Raw genomic sequence first — 23379 nt, forward strand, 5'->3', positions numbered from 1 at the left:
TAAAATCAAACAACCTTATAAAATTTGTGTTTGGATGTGTTGTGAAATCGTTATTATGAAAGTTAATTAAACATACCTTTACCTTATTAATATAAATCAGAGCCTGGAAATTCATATCATTGGTCGTCAGGGATTCAATTTTGGCTTCTGATGTGATCTTGACCCAAATAGATAAGCCCCCACTTGGTCGGCCCATGGCCGGAACGGCTGCGGTTTGGTTATGGCAGCTATAACCCTCAAGGAGCAGGGAAGTAGTGCACCATGTTTCTTGGAACATTAAAATATCATAGTTAGTGACCCAATCTAACTAGTCCCTAGATTACATTTTTGTATTTAAGCCAGCAATGTTCCAACTCAAGATTGTTAGTCTATCTGAGAATATAGGGGTGGCAGTGGCATAAGTGGTTATTTTCGGGTAAGATGGCGATACAACCTCGATATTACCAATCGACACCTCTATAGGGGAACGGGTTATCAGTCCTTCAGCAGGTCCAGTTGCATTAAGGTGATCACTGCATGCTATGTCTGGGGGGATAGCTGGTGGTCAGTCCTGGGTCTCTAGCTCAGATAGTATGCTGTATCTATTAAACAGTGGGTAGGGTGGTGGGCCAGGGCCAGGTAATCTCTGTGGGGGCCTGTAAATATAACCCAGCGGAAGTGGAGTTACAACAGTTGAAGGACTAGGATAGAAGTTGTTGCTATTGAGTATGAATCTTGCTGTTGAAGGGTGCCTAAAGTTAATTACAATGCAATCTCCATTGATGTTCTTGAATAGGGGGCCAACCCAGCTCACGCGGCGGACTGACAGAATTTCACTCGCAATATTTGGCCTTAACCCTTTATGCTTAACCAACCAATTGATGCACTTGTTATTCAGCTGGACCCAGGACTCACCTTGTCCCTCCTTCAGCAAAGGTACACCTGCTAAGATTAGAACGTAAGGGCAAGCTTCTGGGGGCAGGTGCAGTGCTGGCCCAGGAAGTTTTAATGGCCTAGAGTCAGCAACTTGTCCCTTGTCGGAACCCATATTAGTTGTGTTCCCTGTCTTCCTAGTGTCTGAGCTAGGACCTCCTTTTGAGGTACCAGCAACCGCACTAGCGGGGCACGATGGTCCAACTGCAGCGGCAGAGGTGTGCTATGATACTGTTACAGATTTACCCTTGCCTGCAGAGACATCCCTGGATACAGTATTAGTTACTGGTGTGCTACTAGGGGTAATTGGCCCACCTCCCAAAATGGCCTTACAAGCAGTCTCCATATCTTTCAATAGCCGTTCTCCCCTCAGTAGATCAAGACTGATTACCACTTTCCTTTTTACATCTTCCTTTTTTACCAGATTATCCAGTCTATCTAATCTTTTAAAAATTGTATTAAACTGTTTGATCATTTGACTTTCCATTTGTTTAAAAATTGTATCCACTATAGTCTCAATAAAATTCCCATGTAGCTTTTTTTTGAGTAACACTTTCATTTATAGGCTCAGTCTGTGTACAGGCGAAGTTTTGTCCTGCATTAGAGGGACTTATAGCCATATCCCCCTCCACTGATTGCATAGAGTCATTGATATCAGTGACACCCTCTGATGGTTGTTTCCCTTTGTTCCACATACTCTGAAGTGTAGGTTGACTTTTGTTACATGGGGGTTGTTTTCTTTTATTTAATGTTACTTTCGCAGGGCCTCTTTTCCTTTTCTCTCCAACAGTCTTATTACTCGGGGTCAGGGAAGAATTAACAGCTGGAGCATCAGAATCCTGCTGCGAGTCAATGATAATAGTTGGACAACTGCCCCCAGGTTGAGCTATTGGTGGAATGGCCGACGAGGATGGTTTAGTAATTATAACCTTAGGAGATAGCGGCACTGCATTGGTAGAGCAATCTTGCTGGGGTTGTGAACTCATGAGGCCCATTGACATTCTCCTCTCAGTATTAGCAATTTCTGTGCTAACTAACTGAAAGGCATTTTCCAACATGCTCTCAAAGGTGAGCGGCAGCACAATAGGACCTTCAGGGGCCTGAGTAATGGTGCTGGTATTTCGTTTCCCCATGATCTATATGTGGGCTCATCTTAATAACAACTTAGAGGGGTGGCCCTCCCGTCCACTGATGTCCCCTGAGGGCCACAGAGGGCCCGCCCTTTGCCCGGCGTCCCGCGACGCATGGGGGTTCGCAGGCTTTGTAGCGCCTCCTGGCGCAGACATGACGCTTCCAGCATGCCCCGCCGCAGGGGTCGATGGGGAGCAGAGTCCTCCGCTAGGCGGCCGCGGGGCTGACAAGAGCGGCGGCGGGAGGACTCGTGCAGCACAGCAGCAGGGTAGGAAGGTGGTCCAAATTGCTATTCAAAATGCCCCAAGTTATTCAAAAGCCTCACCCGCTCCAATGGGGGTTCGCAGGCTTTGTAGCGCTTCCTGGCGCAGGGATGACGCTTCCAGCATGCGCCGCCGCAGGGGTCGATGGGGAGCCAAGTCCTCCGCTCAGTGGCCGCGGGGATGACAAGAGCGGCGGTGGGAGGACTCTTGCAGCACAGCAGCAGGGTAGGAAGGTGGTCCAAATTGCCATTCAAAATGCCCCAAGTTATTCAAAAGTTATTTGAGTACATGATAAGCAGGCCACGAAACACATGGATACATGTATGTACGTTAGTCCGATTTTGATCTCCAAACGGGACAACGTGGCAAAGGGCAAGGGTTTAAATAGATGCTGTAACACACTAAGCATTCCGAGAGGCCGACTTTTGAGCAAGCTTTACCGACTCTGGGATTCACGTTGTGGTAATACAGGTAATTACAATCTAGGCTAGAATATAATATATGTAAGAGTGGTATATCATACCATTAGTTATCAATATCTTCGTTAATGAAATAAATCAAGGATGTGTTTTCGCATCGTTTGTTAGATTTATCTATCTTTGGCCAGTTTGCGTATAGAAGAATTTATCCTGGTCTTCAATTGAAGTAATATTGAAGTAAGATCTGTACTTTTCCCGTTTTGAATATAAATATGTTAAAATAAGTGTTGGATTAAGATCATAATCCTTTAACCCGCTAACAGACTATTTTTATTGTTGGTTGCAATATAAGAGGATAAATACATAGGTCAAGGTTTAATGTTCCTGTTTGTATTTCATTTATAGTTGAGAGGTGACACTTTGATGAAAGACACACGATCCCTCCTCCAGTCACTCAACATGGGTTAATTATGACTAGTACAACTTGAATGATTACAATAAGCATAGCTCAAGATCATATGCGATTTCTCTTCTGAGAATGAAACGGGTCATCTTATTTATAGTCTAGAGGTGACGTCTGGATAATGACACACAATCCCTCCCCCGGTCACCCAATAAGGGTCTCTCATGTACACTAGAATATGTTTGACTATAACAAACATTTCTCGAGATAATAATGGATTTCTCAATTGATAATGACCCGGGTTAATTTAAGCCTGACATATATAAATAGACTATCTGTTCAGTTGGCCTTGGATATTCGACACAAGCTCAAAGCTATTCTTGAAGGTATAAACAGTTAATTTTGAAACATTGGATACACTTAGATAGATCTTGTTATCCAAATGCAAAGAACTTCTTCCTTATTTTGGGAAGTGAGTTAAAATTGAAGATGCACCCCATGCAGAGAGCTTGAATTTAGGTGGTTGTATCTACTTTCATTAAACATATATTTATGCTTTCATCCTCTAGCTTTGTTTGCTGGATAAGTTGTAGGCATTTGTGCTACTACATATTGGTTTGGATTCTAATACCAACAATCACTTTCAATACTGTTGAAGTAAGTGATTAAACAAATCTTTTAAATATCTTTTGACCTGCTCTTTTTACGTAGTCATGTGAAACTATTTCCTCACGAGAAGGGTGGAGTCTTCCTTATGGTCACTTTTATCTGTCTTTCTAAACACATCTCATTTCAATTCACACAGGTGAGATTCTCATTAAAATGTTTTAATATTACACGGTAATCATTGTTTTTTCCGTGTTTATACAGGTGTCATTCATCTGTATTCGTAAAAGTCCTGAAGATGGCCATGGGGATGTAAACAGTTGTAGACCGAAATGCTGACATTTACATCGATTTCCTAGATCATTGTATCAAAGGCAAAGTTTTTTGCAGAATTTAGTTACACTGCCTTGGAACTATCAGAAAAAGGTGTCCACAATTGTGACCAAGAAGGATATACAGAATTGTAACTTCTAGTGGCTTTGTTCTTTGTATGATTGTGTACCCTTTTTAATTAATGAAATTTGATTAATATAAAATTCAACTTTTAATATATACACCCGTGTGATAAATTTTTCTTTGATAATTTGTTTGTATGTAAAGAATTGGAACTTGGTTCTGGAAATTTGAATTGCAAACTACTTTGATAGAATTTGTTAACATTGAATGCAATAATTATACAACTTTTCGTTTAATAAACCCCTTGTAGGCCGATTTACCCGTCAATATTTGTTTGCCCATGCGGTCAAGGGTTAATTGGTTTTCCTATTTACTTTCAAGAATCTTTTTGCACTGCATGAGAGGCAACTTAAGATGAATGGGATGGTAGAAAGTGCAGCAGCAATGCATGGCCTTGGCATCAAGGATGGCTAAAATCAAGAGTAAGCACATGTCAAAAATTCCATCAGCTGTGCAGGTGATGGCACAAGTACTCAACGCTAAATGCAATATTGGTACATGGGCAAATTGGTCTCTGACAGTGACCAGGAGTGAGTCTGGGATGAGGAAGTTGAGGTACGGATGGCAGATGTAGGTGATTAAGAAAGTGAGAAAAAGGGAGTGGCAGAAGTTTGTTCCTTGGTATAAAATTAAAGCAAGGAAAATGAAGCACATCCACCACAGAATTCATAGATGATGCATGACTATAACCAATATAAATTATTAGACTTAATGTGTATGTTTAGACAAAACCTGAAGGAAGGACTTTTTTACATAGCTGGTGAGCTTGTGGAATACTAGTGCAGATGATGCATTTTTTAATTTTTTTTTTTTAAAGACGTTTATTATTGTTCAAACGTGCAGTACATATAGCAAAGCCTACAACCCTGCGGGCCAGCTGCAACAAGGCGATGGATCGTGAGGGTAAGGGTGTACAGGGGAAGGTGCTCCGTTGCACCTTACTTGTCTTCAGTGAGCTAGTCTTCAGGTACTTTGGTCATATCACACTTGTTCAGCACACAATTATTTCTGCAAGTGACGTCTTATTTTTCATTTTTCCTATAAGTAAACCGTTAACTCTGCAAACAAAACAGAACAGTTCGTATCGGTGTGTCCCATTTTTTTTGTAGCTGCGCTGCCTCGTGCCCTTCAGGCATGCATGGCACCAAAACCCACTGAACGGAGCAGTGATCACTGAGGGCGTGTCAGTGGAGTAGGGGGCTAGTGGTGTGCGTGCACAGATTGCCTTAGACCTGATGTAGGACAGCCTTAGTGAGCAGTAGGGCCTCACTGGTTGTCGGCCTAGTGTGTGGTGCGCTTAGCAGACGGATGGAGTAGCCTAGCTGCGGTTTCGGAAGATGCTGCCCGCGCCCGGTCTCGCGGCCCTAGCGCAGATGATGCATTATTGACATCCTGAGTTATTGACAATGGGTTCAGTTACCAATCATGCTATGTTGGGGCAATAGGGTAAAATCAGCAGTCCCTATTACAATGGATTTCAGATGTACTTACTGTACTCCATCCAACCAATCATAGCGCACAACAGCTGAATCAAATGTTCAGCTGCAAGAGTTGGGAATGAGAGCAACCATGTATAGTCCGAATTTTCAGGGCCCCAATATGGAACCTCTGACTATTTGTTAAGGTGCCACCACAAATGAAGGAGCATGCTGGCTCTGCTAGGACCTGCCAAGTGGCAAGGAATAGGGGACATGGTGCTGTTAGACTAATTAGAAGGATTGGATGCATCTAAAGTGGTATGTTCTGTGACGTCCAACAAAAGGGAGGGTAAAGAACAAACCATACAGGTCACCCTATAGCAAATGGGATTTGACTAATTAAAGCTGTGGGTAGAATATGGAAATGGAAGGCATTACTGCAGCAACAGCAGAATAGTAAAAGCAAGAAATCCATATTAAAGGTTAGGACCAATTGGGGGTGAGCGCATTGTAAGAGGTATGCCTTAGAGATGGGAGGTCAGGTACACATCTCATAGTTTGTTAGAAGATTAGTAAATGGTAGGTAATGGAATTGATGGATATGTGAGGAGAGGTAACAGTCCAGGGAAAGTGTTATTGTTAATGGCTCTGGAGAGGGGGGTTAAAACTGAATCTAAAACCGCTAACAATCGAAATGTCTATTGGTAAAGGATCACCTTCTACAGCTACTGTGTAATAGTTCAGGTGCCGGAATAATTAATTGTGCATGGACATACTGATAGAGAAAATGACATTCGTTTAAGAGGGAAAATGTGTGTTTGGTATAAGGAGTATACAGCTTAAGAAACACAAGAAAACTTTGGTCGAACATCTGAAGTGAAACCTGTTGTATGAACAGCCCCTTCTGAGCCACTCTACATTAAACACTATGAAATACCAGAGAAGTACATGAATATTTTCATCACAAACCAGAAGTTATCAGAATCTGTGGTACTTAGGGCAGCAATTTCCCCTTTTAAGTACCATATAGTCATTGTGAAAGCCAGATAATTCTTGCAATATGATAATGTTGTCCTAACAGATTTGTTTATACTGAAAGAGCTACCTGAACAGTTGTTTGCAGTAAATCCCAGTTATAGCATCAGATGCAGATTAATGACAATGAAGCAAACCAGGATGTTGTATTCATGCGCAACATTTACAGTTTGCCTGTGCACTTGCTACTCATCACAATGTAGCATCACCCCAAGAACATGGAGAATATAAAGCTTGGGACCTTGACCTTGCTCAAGGTAATTCAGTTACAAAGGGGGCACAAAGGAAATAATGTCACAGATCCCGCCCCTAAAGTGGGGAAGAAAGTATAACCTGATGATGAGGGAGACAAAATATCCACAATCTAAGGAACAGCTTTAAAAGTCAGCATATTTGAGCCTGACTTAGTGGTGGAAGTAATGGGGAATCTGCCAAAAGCAGGCAGATATAACACACGCCCTACTGGATACGGCCTTACCCATTTAGAGAGTGAGGAAGAGGCCGGTCAGATGGCAGAGTCAGCCCCATAGTTGAGAACACCACAGTTTCTAGCAGGGCTCGAGTCAGGGGTACACGCAGGTACACGGCGTCACCCCTGCCACAGAAATATGCTGAACGTGTCCCGGTGTAATTTTCAGACACCGGGACACGTTCAGCACGTGACGTCATGAGGTATTGTCAGTCCCCCACTTCTTTTTATAGGACTTGTGCCCTGGTTTCTAGCAAATTTCTGCTAAAAGTGATAGTACATCAGTCCCAATTTTAGGGTTGCCAGTCTGGCACCACTTTCAGCTTTATCTCCTAATAGATTGTCCTGCAAACCATGGTGGGCTAAAAAGGGAACCACACAAAAAGGGTGCTTAAAATACCGGGAGACTTTTTCCTCAGTGTCAGAGACTGCTGAATGTGTACCCATGCATGGAAATACCGGTCCACGGGTTACATGTTGTGGCAGCAGTTCCACTACGCTACCTGGTCATGCCCGGACAGAGATTGCCTCTCCGTCCCCGACAAAGCTTTTACTATGGAAACAGGAGCCACAGACCATCCATCCTCCACCACTGTAGAGCAAGGGTTTCCTCCAACGCACTGGTGGAACGGGGAGCTGACAACAGACCACTAAACTAAACTTGGGATTTGGCCTATCATGCATACAGTGAGGTGCTGATGCAGCACACATTGAAAGGAGCCTTTCCCTCTGCCTAGATACAGCAGATAATCTTGCCGAAGGTACATCACGTATGCGACGACCCAGTGGTCCCTATGTGACAACTGACAGGGAGTGCACTCCACCGAATTCCAACACACAAAACGCATTGCCTCAGAATAGCTCGCTGGTGCCCGCTTTTCGGGAAAGGTCCTTACAGGATCTTTCTTGCATATACCCTGCCATACCCATAATGGCACACCGTTTCTGATCGTTTTCCGCCAAAGCTGTGAATGATCTCTCCCCCGTCCTGGCATGATGATCAGCTCATGAGAGAGTTCCTTCATAGTTCTGCTTGCCCCGCTAGAGTTCTGCTCGGCGCACTCCGTAACAGCATCGGCCATGAAGGGAGGACTCATGAAACCACGCAATATCCTCTAAGAGTAAATTAAGAGGGAAACCAGAGGGATATTTTCTATAAAATAAGGAGATCCGGTTCTTGAATTTGACAATGCGATGATGATTATATGTTATTTGTTATATGTTGTATGTGTAAAAAACGATAAAAAATATATATTTTTAAAAGTATTATAGAGTCATACAGGTGAACAGCTCCAATATACTAAAACATATTGTTCACCCTAACAACATATACAGCTTTACACACTATCACTAAACTCTCCTAAGCAAACATTTATAGAAATTGCATCTCTACAATCTAACGGACTCCTCAAGTATCTGGACAAGTCACCAGTCAAACTACTCCCAGTCAAAGAGACACATGTTTTTTGTAAATATCTTCGAAGATATACCATTTAGTATGAGTGATGTTTTTTGCCCTTCCCAGTGACTTTCAATACTGTGAATCATAACAAGCTAAAAGAGCATGTGAAACTGATGGCAAGACAGTCTGCGGTAACCCTGGCTTGGTTTCTCGGCCTTTTTTCATGATGCAAATCATTATATGAGAATAATGTCCTTTTCTAATCCAGTACCTTGCTTGCAGAATAGAATAGTATCATTATGATGCACCCTTTTTTTTAGATATTATTATAACGAGACAGACCGCTGTAAAGAGCAACACAACGGAAGCACGAGAGTGAGCACAAGCAAAGGCAGCGTGTATACTAACCTTAAAGCATTCACAGGTGGGTTTCGTATGGTTATCACAGCGACAGGACCCACAGTCTCCTTTAAAGCGGACATTTTCCTTATTCAGACACAGAAAAAAACAGAGAAGTTAGTCAAAAAGACAGGACGCAAACGAGAGATAAAGCAGCTCGGCTCGTAGACTTTGAACTCTGGGTAATAAGTGCAGGTGGACCTCAGACCGGCCCCTCCCACGCAAACATTCAAGCTGCTGGCCGTGGCACGAGCCAGGAGCTGGCAAGAGCAGCGCGATCACGCATGTGAACCAAAGAATCCTTTACCTATCTGTGCTCGCGCGCTCACACCTCGTACTTTACCATATTATTTCCTTTAGTGAAGCTTTCCTCGACCTCTGCCTTGAATCTCTCCTCCTTTTCAACTCTTTACATACTCTCAACCGAAAAGCAATCATCTACTCACTTGGGGACATATGTATCAAGCAAATTCCCATTCGCCAACGCCGAAATTCGAAGAATTTCGGCGTTTGTGAATGCAAATTTGCTAAATGGTATGAATTAAGGAAAATCAGGTGCAAAATAAGTAATCACAAAATTTGCGATTCCTTACTTTGCAATTGCATTTAAGGAATCGCAAATTTTTCGATTCCTTAAATGCAATGAATGTAGCAAAAAAAAAAATTGCAAATTGTCCTTAAGGAATCGCAAATTACCACCAACTTCAAGTTGGTGGTAAGTTGCGAATTCCTTGAAAAATGCACATTTTTGCATTTTTCAAAGTGCCATGTGACGCACATACATGCCCTTAAGGCATGTATGTGCGCCACATGTGCACCCATGCTTATTTCAGGGGTGCAACAGGGTGTGTTTTGGACACCCCTGCACCCTTGAAATTAATCTCAATTTGCGATTCTCAAATTGCGAATTGCAAATTGAGAATAACTTCCCATTCATTCCTATGGTGCTCCTGGCCCAGAGAAATGAATGGGAAAGTATTCCTTAATTGCGATTCGCAATTTGCTAAATCGCAATTAAGGCATACTAAGAATTCGCAAAAAAATTGCGAATTTGTACATACATCCCAATTTGCGATTCTGAAATATTTCCCATACATCCCAATTTGCGATTCTGAAATATTTCAAATCAGGTTGATGATACATATGGCCCTAAGCCCCTTCTTACGTCTGTCTATCAAACTCCTAAGATTGTTCTGACTAATAGATAGAATTACCAGCCTGATAATCTCTTTTTCAATACACTAAGTCTCCGATTGCCCGACTTCCCAGAGGTATTTTTTATCCATAAGGATTTTAAAAATGAAGCTCACAGTTCATCTGCTCCTCGTGATATTTCCTGTGAGGAAGGCTTCATGGGTGCGCTGCCTGGATCAACACATATTCAGAGTGTTTTTATCACCTCACTGGTGCTGGAAAAACTGCCAGCCCTGGCATTAGTAATATATTGAATTACTGACCAGTAATCCCATTACTCAGATTCCATCTTCCTTATCCCAGTTCTGACCTAATACCACGCAAGGACTGGGTCAAGGAAGATGGAAACACAGTACCTGGAACCAGTAAACAATCTAGGTATTACTTCCTCATTCACTGCCCTGCCCCTACTAACACAAGAAGACACACCTGAGCCGTTTTATGCTTCATCCCCAAAAAAGTTACCACATGATATGGCCACTCAACACACATCTTTCTTCAAAAGGTGAAACAAATGTACCCCCCTAATCAGACAGCATGGACCAGAGCACACAAGTACCAGGTTTACCCCTATACCAGCAGATGGGCCACCCAGTCAACCAAACCACTGGCCATGGCAACAACAGATGGTAGCCATCTACTTAAGGCAGTATTGAATGGTATGATCCCTTGCCATGAAGTCCCCACAAATGATAATCAAGCTGCCAAGCAGAAAAAAATTGTCAGCAGTGCGAAGCAAGTGGGTGATCACAGCAAGCTGAACATCCAGGGCATGGAGACAACCCTTCCCTAAGGAATACTCGTCCACAAAGAAAAACCCAAGGACGAATGCCTGCTGACAATGAAACGAGGTGGCAACCTTCAGAGCAAACACTATGCCACAACAAGCAATCCAGGAAGATGCAAAGATAAGGAGCACTAGATGCCGGAGATCTCATCTCACACACTAGAAAGAAGACCTAAAAAGTCAAAAGCTGCATGCTCTGAAAGAAGGCCACCGAACATCATAAGCCTGAAGGGCTTGTCCTGGTTAGTGAAAGAATTACATTCAAAACTTTCCACATCTGAGGAAATCAAAGAGTGATGGAGGGTATCACCCAAATGGTAACTAGGGAAACAAGCCCTTTGTCTAGCATGACTCTGCAGCAGGAATCAATCAGAATGCCTAGAAGGTGAGCCTCAGTGACAGTGTTAAGTATTAAAATTTAAAAAGGCGTTGAGCACTTGTGAGAATATATGATTTTAAAGAGATTTTTTAGTTGGCACAGCACATGTGTGTTTGGAACTCGCAGCAAAGACCATGAAAAAAAAGCACTGGCACTGGCACAGAATCAGTAGCAATGCAGACACAGAGTACTTTAAAGTACGAGTAGGTCGAGGATAGAGACAGGTTTGCACACAGACCAAATATTTCTGTGGTAGTTGACAGAAATCCAAACCAGAAAGTTTGGCAGAGAGACAACGCCGAAACATGTAAAAAGATACAAGGATCAAAAGGAAGATAACAAAACAAGAAAACAAAATAGGTTGGAAGAAAAAAATTGCCATTTATAATTCCAATGACTCCAACTTTGTAAGCATGCAGTGCTGGTGCCTTGCCCACTAGGCACCTCTAGGAGCAGCTTGCGGTACTGTACCTAGACATGCAGTGCTGGTGCCTTGCTCACTAGGGACCTCTAGGAGCAGCTTGCAGTACTGCACCTAGACATGCAGTGCCGGAGGCTTGCTAACTAGGGACCTCTAGGAGAAGCTTGCGGTACTGCACCGAGACATGCAATGCTGATGCCTTGCTCACTAGGGAGATCTCGTAGCAGCTTGCGGTACTGCACCTAGACATGCAGTGCTGGTGCCTTGCTCACTAGGGACCTCTAGGAGCAGCTTGTGTAACTGCACTGAGACATACAATGATGGTTCCTGGCTCACTACGAAGCATTTACAATGCACTAGGTCTCACATTACTGAAAGTATGGGCTATTGGCGTTGCATTATTATTTGCAATGCAAATACGTCAAACTATCAGTAATGCAAGGCCTATTGCATTGCAAATGATTGTTTAAAAATGTTATTAGTGCGAACTCGACATTGGGGCGCTTACATGAGCACCAGATTACATTACATAAGGTCAGAGTCATTATGTTTTTTAGGCACGGATAATAAGCGATTTGCCTAGAATCATAGAATGTTCAGCAGACGCCAGGACTCGAACCAGTGGTTCTCAAATTCCAAGGTCGCCAACTCCACAACCCACCCACCACCCTCCCCTCAGCCATGAGATCAATATTAAACAGTTGCACAATGTGGTACGGAGCTGTGAACCCTCGTTTTTCTACCCTATGCAAGACCTCCCATTTCTCCCTCATTATCAAAGCCACTCTATGGCGCAGATAGCATTGTTTGTGAGCCCCGCCCCAGACTTCTGCATTTCCTCCCATTCTACACATTCTAATGATAATAATAATACAATTAAGGCAGGGTAAGTTTTGTATTTGTGTGAAAGACCTACTAAAAGCGGATTCCTCTGAATACAAAAACACAACGCATATGCCATATTTTCATTTGAGCAGAAGGTGCCACTACTAAACCTCAACCGTAGCATGCTGCGTGATACATACTGTCGCTGGCGCACGCGCTGCTCCAGGTTAGTCCAGTGTTACCACTGAGTGGAGACAGCACTTTTGCTACTTGTTTTCCCCTCCAAGGGGCCAGGGAGAGTGTCTGCGGGTGTGCCTGGGAAATTACTCGGAAATCCACAGAGCTATAGAGCATCTAGGTGTTGTGTGAGGGCAGGCTCTGGCTGCAGTTATTGCTAAAGGGGAAACTAATAGGTCACGGAAGCTTGCTGCAATCAGTGGGCCCATGTCAGCTGAGAGCTCTCTATTTTGGTGTTCTGTCTGCCAATGCAGTGCTGTGTGAACAAGTTGTGTATGTTTTATACACTGTATATTCAGCAGACTTCTGTTCACAAAACTGTTCAGATCCTGATGAGAGCCACAACCGATCTTTAGCTCTGAGTTCATCATTGCTGTGTGTGTTGGTACTGTTTTGCCTGGCAACAAAAGAGTGTTTTTGCTACCAACCTTGGGCCATGCATTTGCCTGTCTCTGGATGATACTGCTGGCCATTAGGCAGTGTATGTGAATTATTCTTGAGCACACACTGCCCTACCCTGCAGGAGGTATGACTGGGCAGGAAAGCCTGCTTCTGAGGCACTCAGACATCAAGGCGATGAGCACAGCTCAAACGCGAATGAATGATTCTTTCGGACGCTCTTCCGCAATTATTATGGCCAGGAAGTGCCGGAGGACCCCCCACCCTTCCGTTAACCAACATTGTTAACCAGGACATGAGAGGGATTTCTTTGAGAGGCGGGGGGTTTTACAACCCCCGCCGTATTTATTAAAACATACAAATAAATAAAAAATTGTAAATAAACAATATTTAAAAATTACGCAGAAAACGTTCCATGACATTCTATTACAATTGAATATATACAAATATCAGATGGCTAACCTTAACATACTTCTAGTACAAGGTATTTACTATCCGAATCTAACGTAACAGTCATATTATACAATATTGTTTTCTGCATATCCTATTTGGGCCTACGGCAAGGTCACTAACTGGTGTCAGATCCTTATCACTTAAACCACGCCCTCCTATCGGAGTGCGCATGCGCAGAGGGCCCATTTAATGTGGGGGTACACCCCCTCCCCGGTTACCCCCGTACACAATATTAACCACGCCCTTCCGTCAAAATGCGTATGCACAGAGGGCCCGCTTACCGTGAGGGTACTTCCGCCTCCCGGTTACCCCAGTACGCTCTATTAACTCCATTAAAGGGGGCCCTTGCATCTCTGCGCCATTTACAGGCGTCATTATGCACCTGCGGGTGGCCAACCAGTCTAGAGAAAGCGTGACTCTCCTCTCCCCCGTACCCATGTAGCCAACAGGCTGTAACTGCCCCTGGAGTCCAAAGTTGTTTTCTTCCAACAAACTTAACAGCTTTTAGATAGATCCTAAATACTCCCAATTTTAAAAAAACAAACGTTGCCACAAATGTCCCAAATGGGTAGGCCGGATTTAAAATTAAAATTACCTGGTTAAACAGTTTCCAACCAGCACACTAGACAATAACTGGTGCAGCAGTAATTCGTATGGAAAGGCCAAGGGACTACCTTCGCAGGGAAATATCAGTGTTGTGGTCCTGCCCAGATTGGTAATTCAGTGTTTATTTCCACCATATTTAAGTAAAGTGGTGAAGCTAGGATTGGATGTAAAGTCTCTTTGTGGTTTCTGTTCATCGGAGTTAACTACCCACTTTCATTGGAATCCTGTTAAGGTGTTTTATAGCACTCACTGCTTCGTTGTGCCTCTGCTTTAGCCCCCCAACAGTTTGATATAATGGGGGATAGGGTAGAAGTAGATTGAGACACATTTTCTTTAGGCCCTAGGGCAGTAGGTGAATAATGGGCAGCATCAATGGGCGACCGCTTGTTTATCATTGGCGTTTCAGGTCTTAAAACTATTTCATTTGATTTGGATGATGCAGTTATTCATTTTGTAAACTTGTCTCTGCAAAGTCGTCAACAGTGAGCATTCAAGTCTTACTCCTGGAGACGGTAAAGGGGATGGAACCAAATACAGTACGACACTGTAATAAGTCTCAATGAGCTCAATATCCAGCCTAGTGATAGCTTTTGAAATGGCCTTATGCAGAGGACAGAGCTGTGGAATTAAACCCCGAAAATGCATTATTTAATGGCGGGGGTTAGGGATTTAAACCTCTAAATCGCTCTGTGACTCAATCTTTCTGCTCCTCAACAAAAGTCTTCTGATATGTCCGCACAAGCAATTAAAATGTCCACACGAGTGCAAAGTGCCTATGCTAAGTTGGCTAGTCTACTGCAAGGACGTCCTTTTTTGCAACAATTATTTAGCAGATATAAAAATAATAATAAAGGGCAATGCAGATGTTCATATATTTTAGCAAATTCATGTTTTGTTCTTATTAAAGACAAAGAGGCGAGTATTGTGCTTTCTTTTCCTACTTTATAAAGTACATTAACAAAGGAAAATTACTAAATTTGACAAGAAACAGTCGAAAGGCACCTGCAAAATACCAATCAGAACACACTCTGCTCTATAACATTATTGATAGAGAGCATAAAGTCCTCTTTTATTGCAATAGAAGGCTATTTGACAAGAATGAAACCGAGGAGTAAGAAAAACAATACAGGCAGCTACAAACAAAGTAAGGACAAAAACAATGCAAGGAGTTCTTGATATAAATCAAACAAGCATTTGCAATGCAATCGGTCTCACCTTTGGGACCTTGTATGTATTTACCTATGCAACACATTATTGTGGGTACAGCAACATTTACTGCTCTAATGCGCATGAAACAGGGAAAGGGTGCAGAACCACAGGCTGTCACTAGGTATCCCTTGATAAAGTGGTAGGTTTCGGAGTGAAGGAATCTATAAGTGAAACACATTTGGCCAAAGTGAGACATTTAAGAGGCTACATTTCTAAGATCAATACCCTGTCAAAGGCCATGAAAGTGTTTTTGCGCAGACACAGACTGCCCTAGGCCATTTCACAGGGCATAGTGGGAAGGGACTGGATGACAGCAAAGGAAGATACAGGGAAGAAGGGAACACAGTATTATTGCATAGTTCTTTCTTGTGCATAGCCTACACTAAGGCTGTTTCATAGCACTAAGTGCAAAAAGGGCAAAATAAGGAAGACAGAATCGAAGCTGGATGGCGGGTATAGAGGAGGACCAGGGGTGCATAGCTGCCAAGTTTACAAGTTCTATGCGTGATATGCCACTCCAGCCTAGCTTTTTCTATGATTTTTGGGGCATTGTATCTTTTTTAGAATCGAATAAATAGGACTACATGACACCTGGACAAAAGACAGGCTGCACTCCGATGGTCTTTAACTGATCCTGGGAAATGGTGCCCCATGTTACGTGCAGAGCATCCACCTTGCAATGGCAGGGAATATGAAAGGGGCTGCCTCCTCTTCCTGCATAACTTCTTGAAACAGCAAGAGTCAGGGATTCACGAGACAGTGCTTCCAAAGGTGTTGGCAGGCAGGCAACTCTATGTCACACCTTTGCCAAGTAGGACCTGTGAGCCTGACTGCTTATGGCACAAAATGACATACCAAGGTTTCCATGGCTCTAGGAAAAATGTCCCTCATCCCCCAGTTTAAAAGAAACCAAACTTTAATTTATATACAGTGGCTCCTTAACCAGCAGGCACTCGGTGGCATTGCACCTGCTGCACTATTCATAGCTGCGCCCTGGATGGCAGAGCAGTAGCCCTTTATATCTGTATATTTTGACATAAACTTAAGAAACCTGAACATAATGGTTCAGGTGCTGAAAATAACTCCTTTAGCTATACAGAACATGGTTGTCTTGCTCCACATTTCATCCTCATCTCCCGATTTCACCTCTGACTTCGGTTTCGCAGTCATAGCCCAAGACGATAATTGATAAAGCAATGAATGTAAATATTTTATTTGCTTCACAAGAATATAAACAAAGTAAACAGCAATTTAATGCTTCACTGCCAAAGCACAGGTTTATTTATTCATTATATTCCTTTTATCAAACAATCCGCTTATAAAGGCACAATTACTGAAAAACGTAATAGTTGACAACAGCACTCCTCCAACAAATTCTAAACCAGGGGTCTCCAACCTTTTCTGTAGTGAGAGCTACTTCTGGTCAGTGAAAATCGTCGTGAGCTACTAAACCCCAAGCAACTCACACATTTTTTCGGACCCCTGATCTATAAAGCACTTAACTCAATTATAACACATGCTTCAACTCTGCGTAGTCCATTTTCAGAAAATGCATAGTTCTTCACTCTGTTCAGCAACACACTGTCTGCTAAGCCTTGCACTCTCTGCCCAGTCTTCTACTTCCAATAATCTAACTCCACTCCCTTTGCAGCTTTTTATTTCATCAAAATGTAGTCTACTTTACAATGGTTTACTTTGCAGTCTAGTTTTCGTTTAACTCAATTATGTTCATTACACCTCATGCTGCACTGCACAGATTTCAGATGGCAGCATTCTCTCTGCACCATCCTGTCCTACACTAAGCACATACCCATTTTCATTGTGCGTGCTTCAATCGAATCTAAACTATCATTAAGGAATACGCTGATCTCACACAGAGGGTTACAGAGGCCACAACATCACTATATAAATACAGTTAAAGTGTGGATTACAATAACGAAAAGGGTCGTCCCTGTTCAGATATGATTCATCAGTATTATAAAAAAATATATATATAAAAAAATAAACGAAGAAAATATGAAGCTTTGAATGAACGAATATGACGAGCTATTGTAAGTTTAACAACTCGCATTAATTCATCGAAAAGAAGATTAACTGGAGTTAAGAGAGCCCAGCTTTAGCAAAATACTATTGATACTTTGCAAAGAAACAGCTGGTTTCACGTCGTGTGATAATATGGCTCAGAAGAGTCCGGCAGGGGCAAGGTCGGAGAGGCAAAAGGCTGGGGTGGTGGAGGGCAGCGGAGGAGATACAAATCCGAAAGGAAAGGAGAGAGGTCTCTAGAACAGTGAAGAAGTACGGGATGAAGCAGTGAAAGAATAAAAAGTGTGAGGTGAGATCGGCATACGAAGAGATTGCAGACGGATGGCAGGCCGAGGGAGAAAGACTGAACACAAAAGACTGACAAACACAGATGGAAGAGGCAGAACAAGCATTTACAATGCAACGGTCTCGCCTTTGAAAAAGTTAGAGCTATTGGCATTGTAAATGACAACATTTTTATTTGTGTTGGTTTTGAAAATAGATAAATGGCACTGTCATTTACAATGCCAATAGCTTAATCTCTCGCAAATGCCACACACAAACACATAGACCCACACAGAGTCCCACACACATACATACCTACAGAGCCACAGGCAGAGCCACACACACACACACACACACACAGAGCCACACACTTCCAGTAGTCGGTGGGCAGCGTGGAGCAGACCAGCACCCAGCCCGACAGGGCCAGCAGGAAGGCCACGATCTCCCCCGCCATGCTGGCCATGGTTTGCGAGGGTGACGGGGCACAGGTGTCAGAGCTGAGGGCACGGGTGAGGGCAGAGGGCACAGGGGTAAGAGCTGAGGGCAGAGCGGTGAGAGCTGAGGGCAGAGCGGTGAGAGCTGAGGGCAGAGCGGTGAGAGCTGAGGGCACAGGAGTCAGAAGCAAGGGCCTAAGAAGAGCTGAGGGCACAGGGCAGGGTAAGGAGCTGAGGGCACAGGTGTAAGAGCTGAGGGCACAGGTGTAAGAGCCGAGGGCACAGGGGTAAGAGCTGAGGGCACAGGGGTAAGAGCTGAGGGCACAGGGGTAAGAGCTGAGGGCACAGGTAAGAGTTGCGGGCACAAGGGTAAGAGCTGAGGGCACAGGGGCAAGAGCGAGGGCACAGGGGCAAGAGCGAGGGCACAGGGGCAAGAGCGAGGGCACAGGGGCAAGAGCGAGGGCACAGGGGTAAGAGCGAGGGCACAGGGGTAAGAGCTGAGGGCACAGGGGTAAGAGCTGAGGGCACAGGGGTAAGAGCTGAGGGCACAAGGATAAGAGCTGAGGGCACAAGGATAAGAGCTGAGGGCACAGGAGTCAGTGAGGGCACAGGTGAGGGCAGCGTGCTGAGGGCTGGAGGCCTGGGTTGAGGTCAGAGGGCACAGGTGCCAGAAGTGAGGGCCTAGGAAGAGCGGAGGGCAGAGGGGTAAGAGCTTAGGGCAGAGGGGTAAGAGCTGAGAGTACAGAGTAAGAAGTGAGTGAGGGCCTGGGGTGAGATCCGATGGCAGAGGATTCAGAGCTGAGGGCACCTGCGAGGGCAGAGAGCAACGCGGCAAGGGACGAAGGCCCTGCTTGAGGTCAGAGGGCAGTACGGTGCAAGAGTTGATGACCAAGGTGTAAGAGCGCTATGTCGGAGCCGGGCACCGGTCAGAGCTGAGGGCACAAGAGGGGGTGGAGCAGATGGACGCGGGGCTCAGAATAGAGCCCTTCAGGCAAACGCACTGGTTAAACTTGGGAAACAGCAAGTGGAAATGCGCGGGTGCTGGGGTGAGAGCAGTGGTGGTGAGGGTGGGCGTCACTGTGGTTTCTTCTTGCTCCAAGTTCTTGCCCCGTGGTTGGTGTGTGCTCTCCAGACCATAGCTTCTCTCCCGCAGTGCTTCTACCGCACCCTCACACACACACACACACACACCTGGCCACCAGCGGACTCCTCCCACCACCCTCCCCCTAACCCCACCTAACAAAGCAACTGGGTCACAAGCAGGGAATAGCGTGCACAACAAGGGTTTCCCCTGCTTCTGCCTGCGTATTTTGGCTCCAGGGGGCCCTAATCTTTTATGTAAACCCACAATACCAGACGGCAGCCTGACAAGAATTTAATACACCAAGAAGTCCGGAAAATATCGGCAGTTGCAGTACCGAAAAAAACATGCAATAAGAACAACTGCTCTGAAAACCAAAGCGACACACCCATCTCATGCAGTCTGCCCTTTCTGGAATACCAGGTTCCAAAGGACAACTTGCAGTATTCCTACTGCCTGCCCTAGATGACAATGACCACGTCTGCGAACATTCAGTATCATCTTTAGAATGCTACCCGTGTAAGACTTCACCGATTTAGGAAGCCAGGCCTCCCTACCCACTGCAGCATGTCTCTTCGTGCCCCTATTACTACCTAGTAACCTCCACCTGACTAAAAGTTGCTAAGTGGCAACACGGCACGTTTGATACTTCTTACATGTTGTTCCTTTTTGGACAAAAGACAGTACTTCGCAACGTGGTATTCTTCAAGCCACACTTTCAATTTTAAAAGCAAAACCAACAAGTTCTATACATCAACATGTTGTATGTAGTCCAAACAGGCAGGAGTGGTTAAATTACTGCATCATCTATGCCACGCTGCTGCGACCACTTGGCATGCCACTTCTTTCACCCAACCACACTAGTACCCCATGACCTCAGCAATCCTCTTTCTGCATCCCATGCTGAAGACCCACCATCTCCTACTCCCTCCCGTGCTTCATACGCACCAATGAGCACCTCTCCTGTCATTGACCTCTCCTTCCACAGTGGGTGACCCCCCTCCCCGGGGCTCACCTGGACTGTCAGAGGCTTTCTGGGCCAGCACAGGGTGGCGGTGGCGGAGGCAGCCTCTCTGCGGGGCTCGGTGAGCCGGAGGAGCGCGACGCCTCTGATAAAAGCGGCGGCCGGTGGCACGCGAAGGGCGCCCACACTACGGACACAGCACCAGAGGGCACGCAACGCCATGACTGCTCCCACTGTACTCCGCACCGGAAGAGCAAGTCAAGGAGGGTAGACTGGCCGCGGAAACAATAGAGGGGAGGAGTGTACAAACAGGAGATAGAGCGTCTCCCAGACTAGAGCAACTACAGAGCGGTGAAATTGAGAGTCGCCTCAACGGCTAGAGCGTCTCCAGCAGAACCGAGCTGGTGGGATAGAGCGACTCCAATGTCACTCACAACTGTCATCCGCTTTCATCGCTCTCCTTGACCGTTTTCAGTTACTGTGTAGGTCTGCAGAGCATGAACCTGATCGCTTAAAGTTTTGCAATTTCTTAAAAAAATAAAAACATTTCCGAAATTGTCAAGGCATCAATTCTTCTTGTAAAGGGCCGTAACTGTATTATTTATAATGGGAAACAGTTCCAACAACAAGCACTCACCAGAGGACGATTTCAGGACGATTTCTTCCGGCTGGCGGCGGTCGGGGGAAATGAGTAAACGCCTACCTCCGAATGACGGAGAGAAAAGGGGCGGGACTTAAAAAAAGACCCAGAAACACCCACGAATCGCGTTGTGGCGGGGGAAAGAGTGATTGACAACCATCTCTTCCAATGGCTAGCCTCCATTTATGGAGCTAGCCAATGGAAGAAGGGGCGGGTGCAAGTCCCCAATACTGTGCTAACATAAAATCTCGGCCTGCTCCAACACTGCTGAGCAGTGTACGCTAGGTCGAGACCTAAAAAGGGTTTCCGATTGAGTCCACCAAGAGAGATGCCGGCCCAGCCCTCGAGGTATGCTCAGTAGCAGCACCCTCTGTCAGGGGGCGTGGAGGGCCGATAATACCTCCATTGGTGAAGGGACAAGGGAGAGATAGCAGCACAGCCTTAGCACTGGGATGGAACCCAGGCCAGGAAAGGGGCAGCCAGAAGCGTGGGGGCCATGGGCAAACTTCGCCCGGAGGCGGCAAGCCCTCCACACATCGCAGAAGCCCGTGAAAAAGGGGATGACCAGGATTGGTCATCCCAGAGTAGCCGACGGCCCCCCCCAATCAGGGGGCGAGGTGGCAAACAGCTTGGGGGTTTAGGAAGGGGCGCTGGCCCGAAGTCAGCTCTCAACCCCCCCCCCCTCCCTCCCCCCCACCCGCTGCAGGAGGAAGACTGAATCCCACCCACCCAAACCAAAGGAAGAGGGTGTTGCAGCCGCAAGTAGAGGGGAGGCAGAAGAAACCCAGGAAAGATACACAAAAGAGAGAAAATTTACTAGAGGTAGATGGAAGACACACAGTGTCCTTGGGATGCCTCATGGCAGAGGCACTGAGGAAGCTAATGACGGCACACAACCACAGGCAGGCTAGATGTGATACTCCCACAGGGCCCTTGGGATGCCTCAAGGCAGGGGTACAGAGGGAGCTAAATGACAGCAGAAAGCCACAGGCAGAATAGAAGAAATGCTCACACCGGGTCCTTGCGATGCCGCACGACAGGGGCCCTTGAGGAGCAGGCGAGTGGCCAACAAAGGGTTCAGGGCAAGCGGAACTGCACTTGCAGCCGGGGCAGGTCCTGATGGACGCCCACAAGATTCGTTAGCAAGGTGAAGCTGGGAACCGTAGACCTAAAGGCCTGGCAAAAGGCGCACCTCACAAAGTTGACTGTCTGGGAACAAGCAACGAGAATTAATGTACAAGGACAATGAAGATATACAATAACATGGATGTTTCTGAATGACCAAGTGAAATTGTGTAATGTACAACCATGGTATGTTTAAATAAACTTCGACCTTTCAAGGCACCAAATCATGTTGTCAGTGGAATAATTAAAAGGTAAAAGGGACGCAGTTATGCGGGCGGGCGGGGATGGACTCACCCTTGGGAGGGGTTAGCAGCAGTCATGGCATCGGAGCCGCCCCAGTGCCTGGCCTCCACCACGTCCGTAAAACAGTAACGTGAACTCTGCCATGCAGATTCCTGTGCATCCCACGAGTAGTGTGTGGGCTGAAAAAAAAAAGTAGGGACCTCGGAGGGGTGGTGGGGCTGGCAAACACAGCACCAGGAGATGCAATATAAATGAAACAACAGCGTCCCACGAGTGGTGGTGTGCGCGCAAGTGAAAATAAAATAAAGCTGCGTTCTTGGAATGGTGGTGGGGGCGGGCAAACACAGCACAGGGAAACACAATATAAATGAAAGAACAGCGTCCCATGAGTAGGATGCACGCAAATGAACATTTAAAAAAGCAGCAATCTCAGAACTGTGGTGGGGCTGGCAAACACTGTAGAAAGCACACATGGCATGCTGAATGTAACAAAGCATGTCATGCCTGCAAGTAAGAGACACTCAATAAACAAAATAGTGCTAACACTGCAAAAAGAACAGTTGATGGATAGAATGCAGAACAATGTCATACATTCACCCCAGTACAAAGATATGGGCCTAAATCTTTTGCGGCAACTTAAGTCAGGATCCCTTAACTTGCTTAACTTGGTCTCAGAGATTGTCTCTCCTGTTATTCAGGACGTAATAAATTCTTCCTTTTCAAGGGGGCAGGTCCCTCCTCTTTGGAAACAAGCGAGAGTTAAAGCTTTTTTTGAAAAAGCCCAATTTAGACCCTGATGATTGGGCCAACTATCGCCCATCTCTTTGCTGCCAGGTATTAGTAAATTAGCAGAAAAATATGTGGACACCTTACTGGCAGCTTTTTTTAGAGGAAAATAACTGCCTCCATACCACCCAGACCGGCTTCAGGTGCCATCAGGGCACGGAAACCGCCCTTCTTGCCGTGGTTGACGAGTCTAGAATAATCTTGGACAACGGAGGCTGCGCTGCCAATATTTTGTTAGATCTCAGAGCAGCCTTTGATACAGTAAACCATCAAATTTTGATCCAAAGACTCAGGGAGGTGGGGGTAGCTGGCACGGTCCTGGAATGGTTGCAGTCCTTCCTGGCAGATAGTTCATTTGTGATCTTTGAAGAAGAGG

The 23379-nt window shown here is 45.3% G+C and overlaps 1 protein-coding gene across 1 annotated transcript in view; it reads right to left on the reverse strand.

The window, feature by feature from the left end:
* The window catches only part of LOC147730672 (peroxisomal bifunctional enzyme-like), a 513256-nt gene that overhangs the window by 234406 nt on the left and 255471 nt on the right, over positions 1 to 23379 (reverse strand). Inside the window, exon 2 of the mRNA XM_086954100.1 lies at positions 8923 to 9000. Coding sequence (XP_086810226.1) covers positions 8923 to 9000 — 78 coding nt within the window. The remainder of the gene's footprint in view (positions 1 to 8922; positions 9001 to 23379) is intronic.

The sequence above is a fragment of the Lissotriton vulgaris genome, chromosome 2_1 (genome assembly GCF_964263255.1).
Source record: "Lissotriton vulgaris chromosome 2_1, aLisVul1.2, whole genome shotgun sequence".
Classification (NCBI taxonomy): domain Eukaryota; kingdom Metazoa; phylum Chordata; class Amphibia; order Caudata; family Salamandridae; genus Lissotriton; species Lissotriton vulgaris.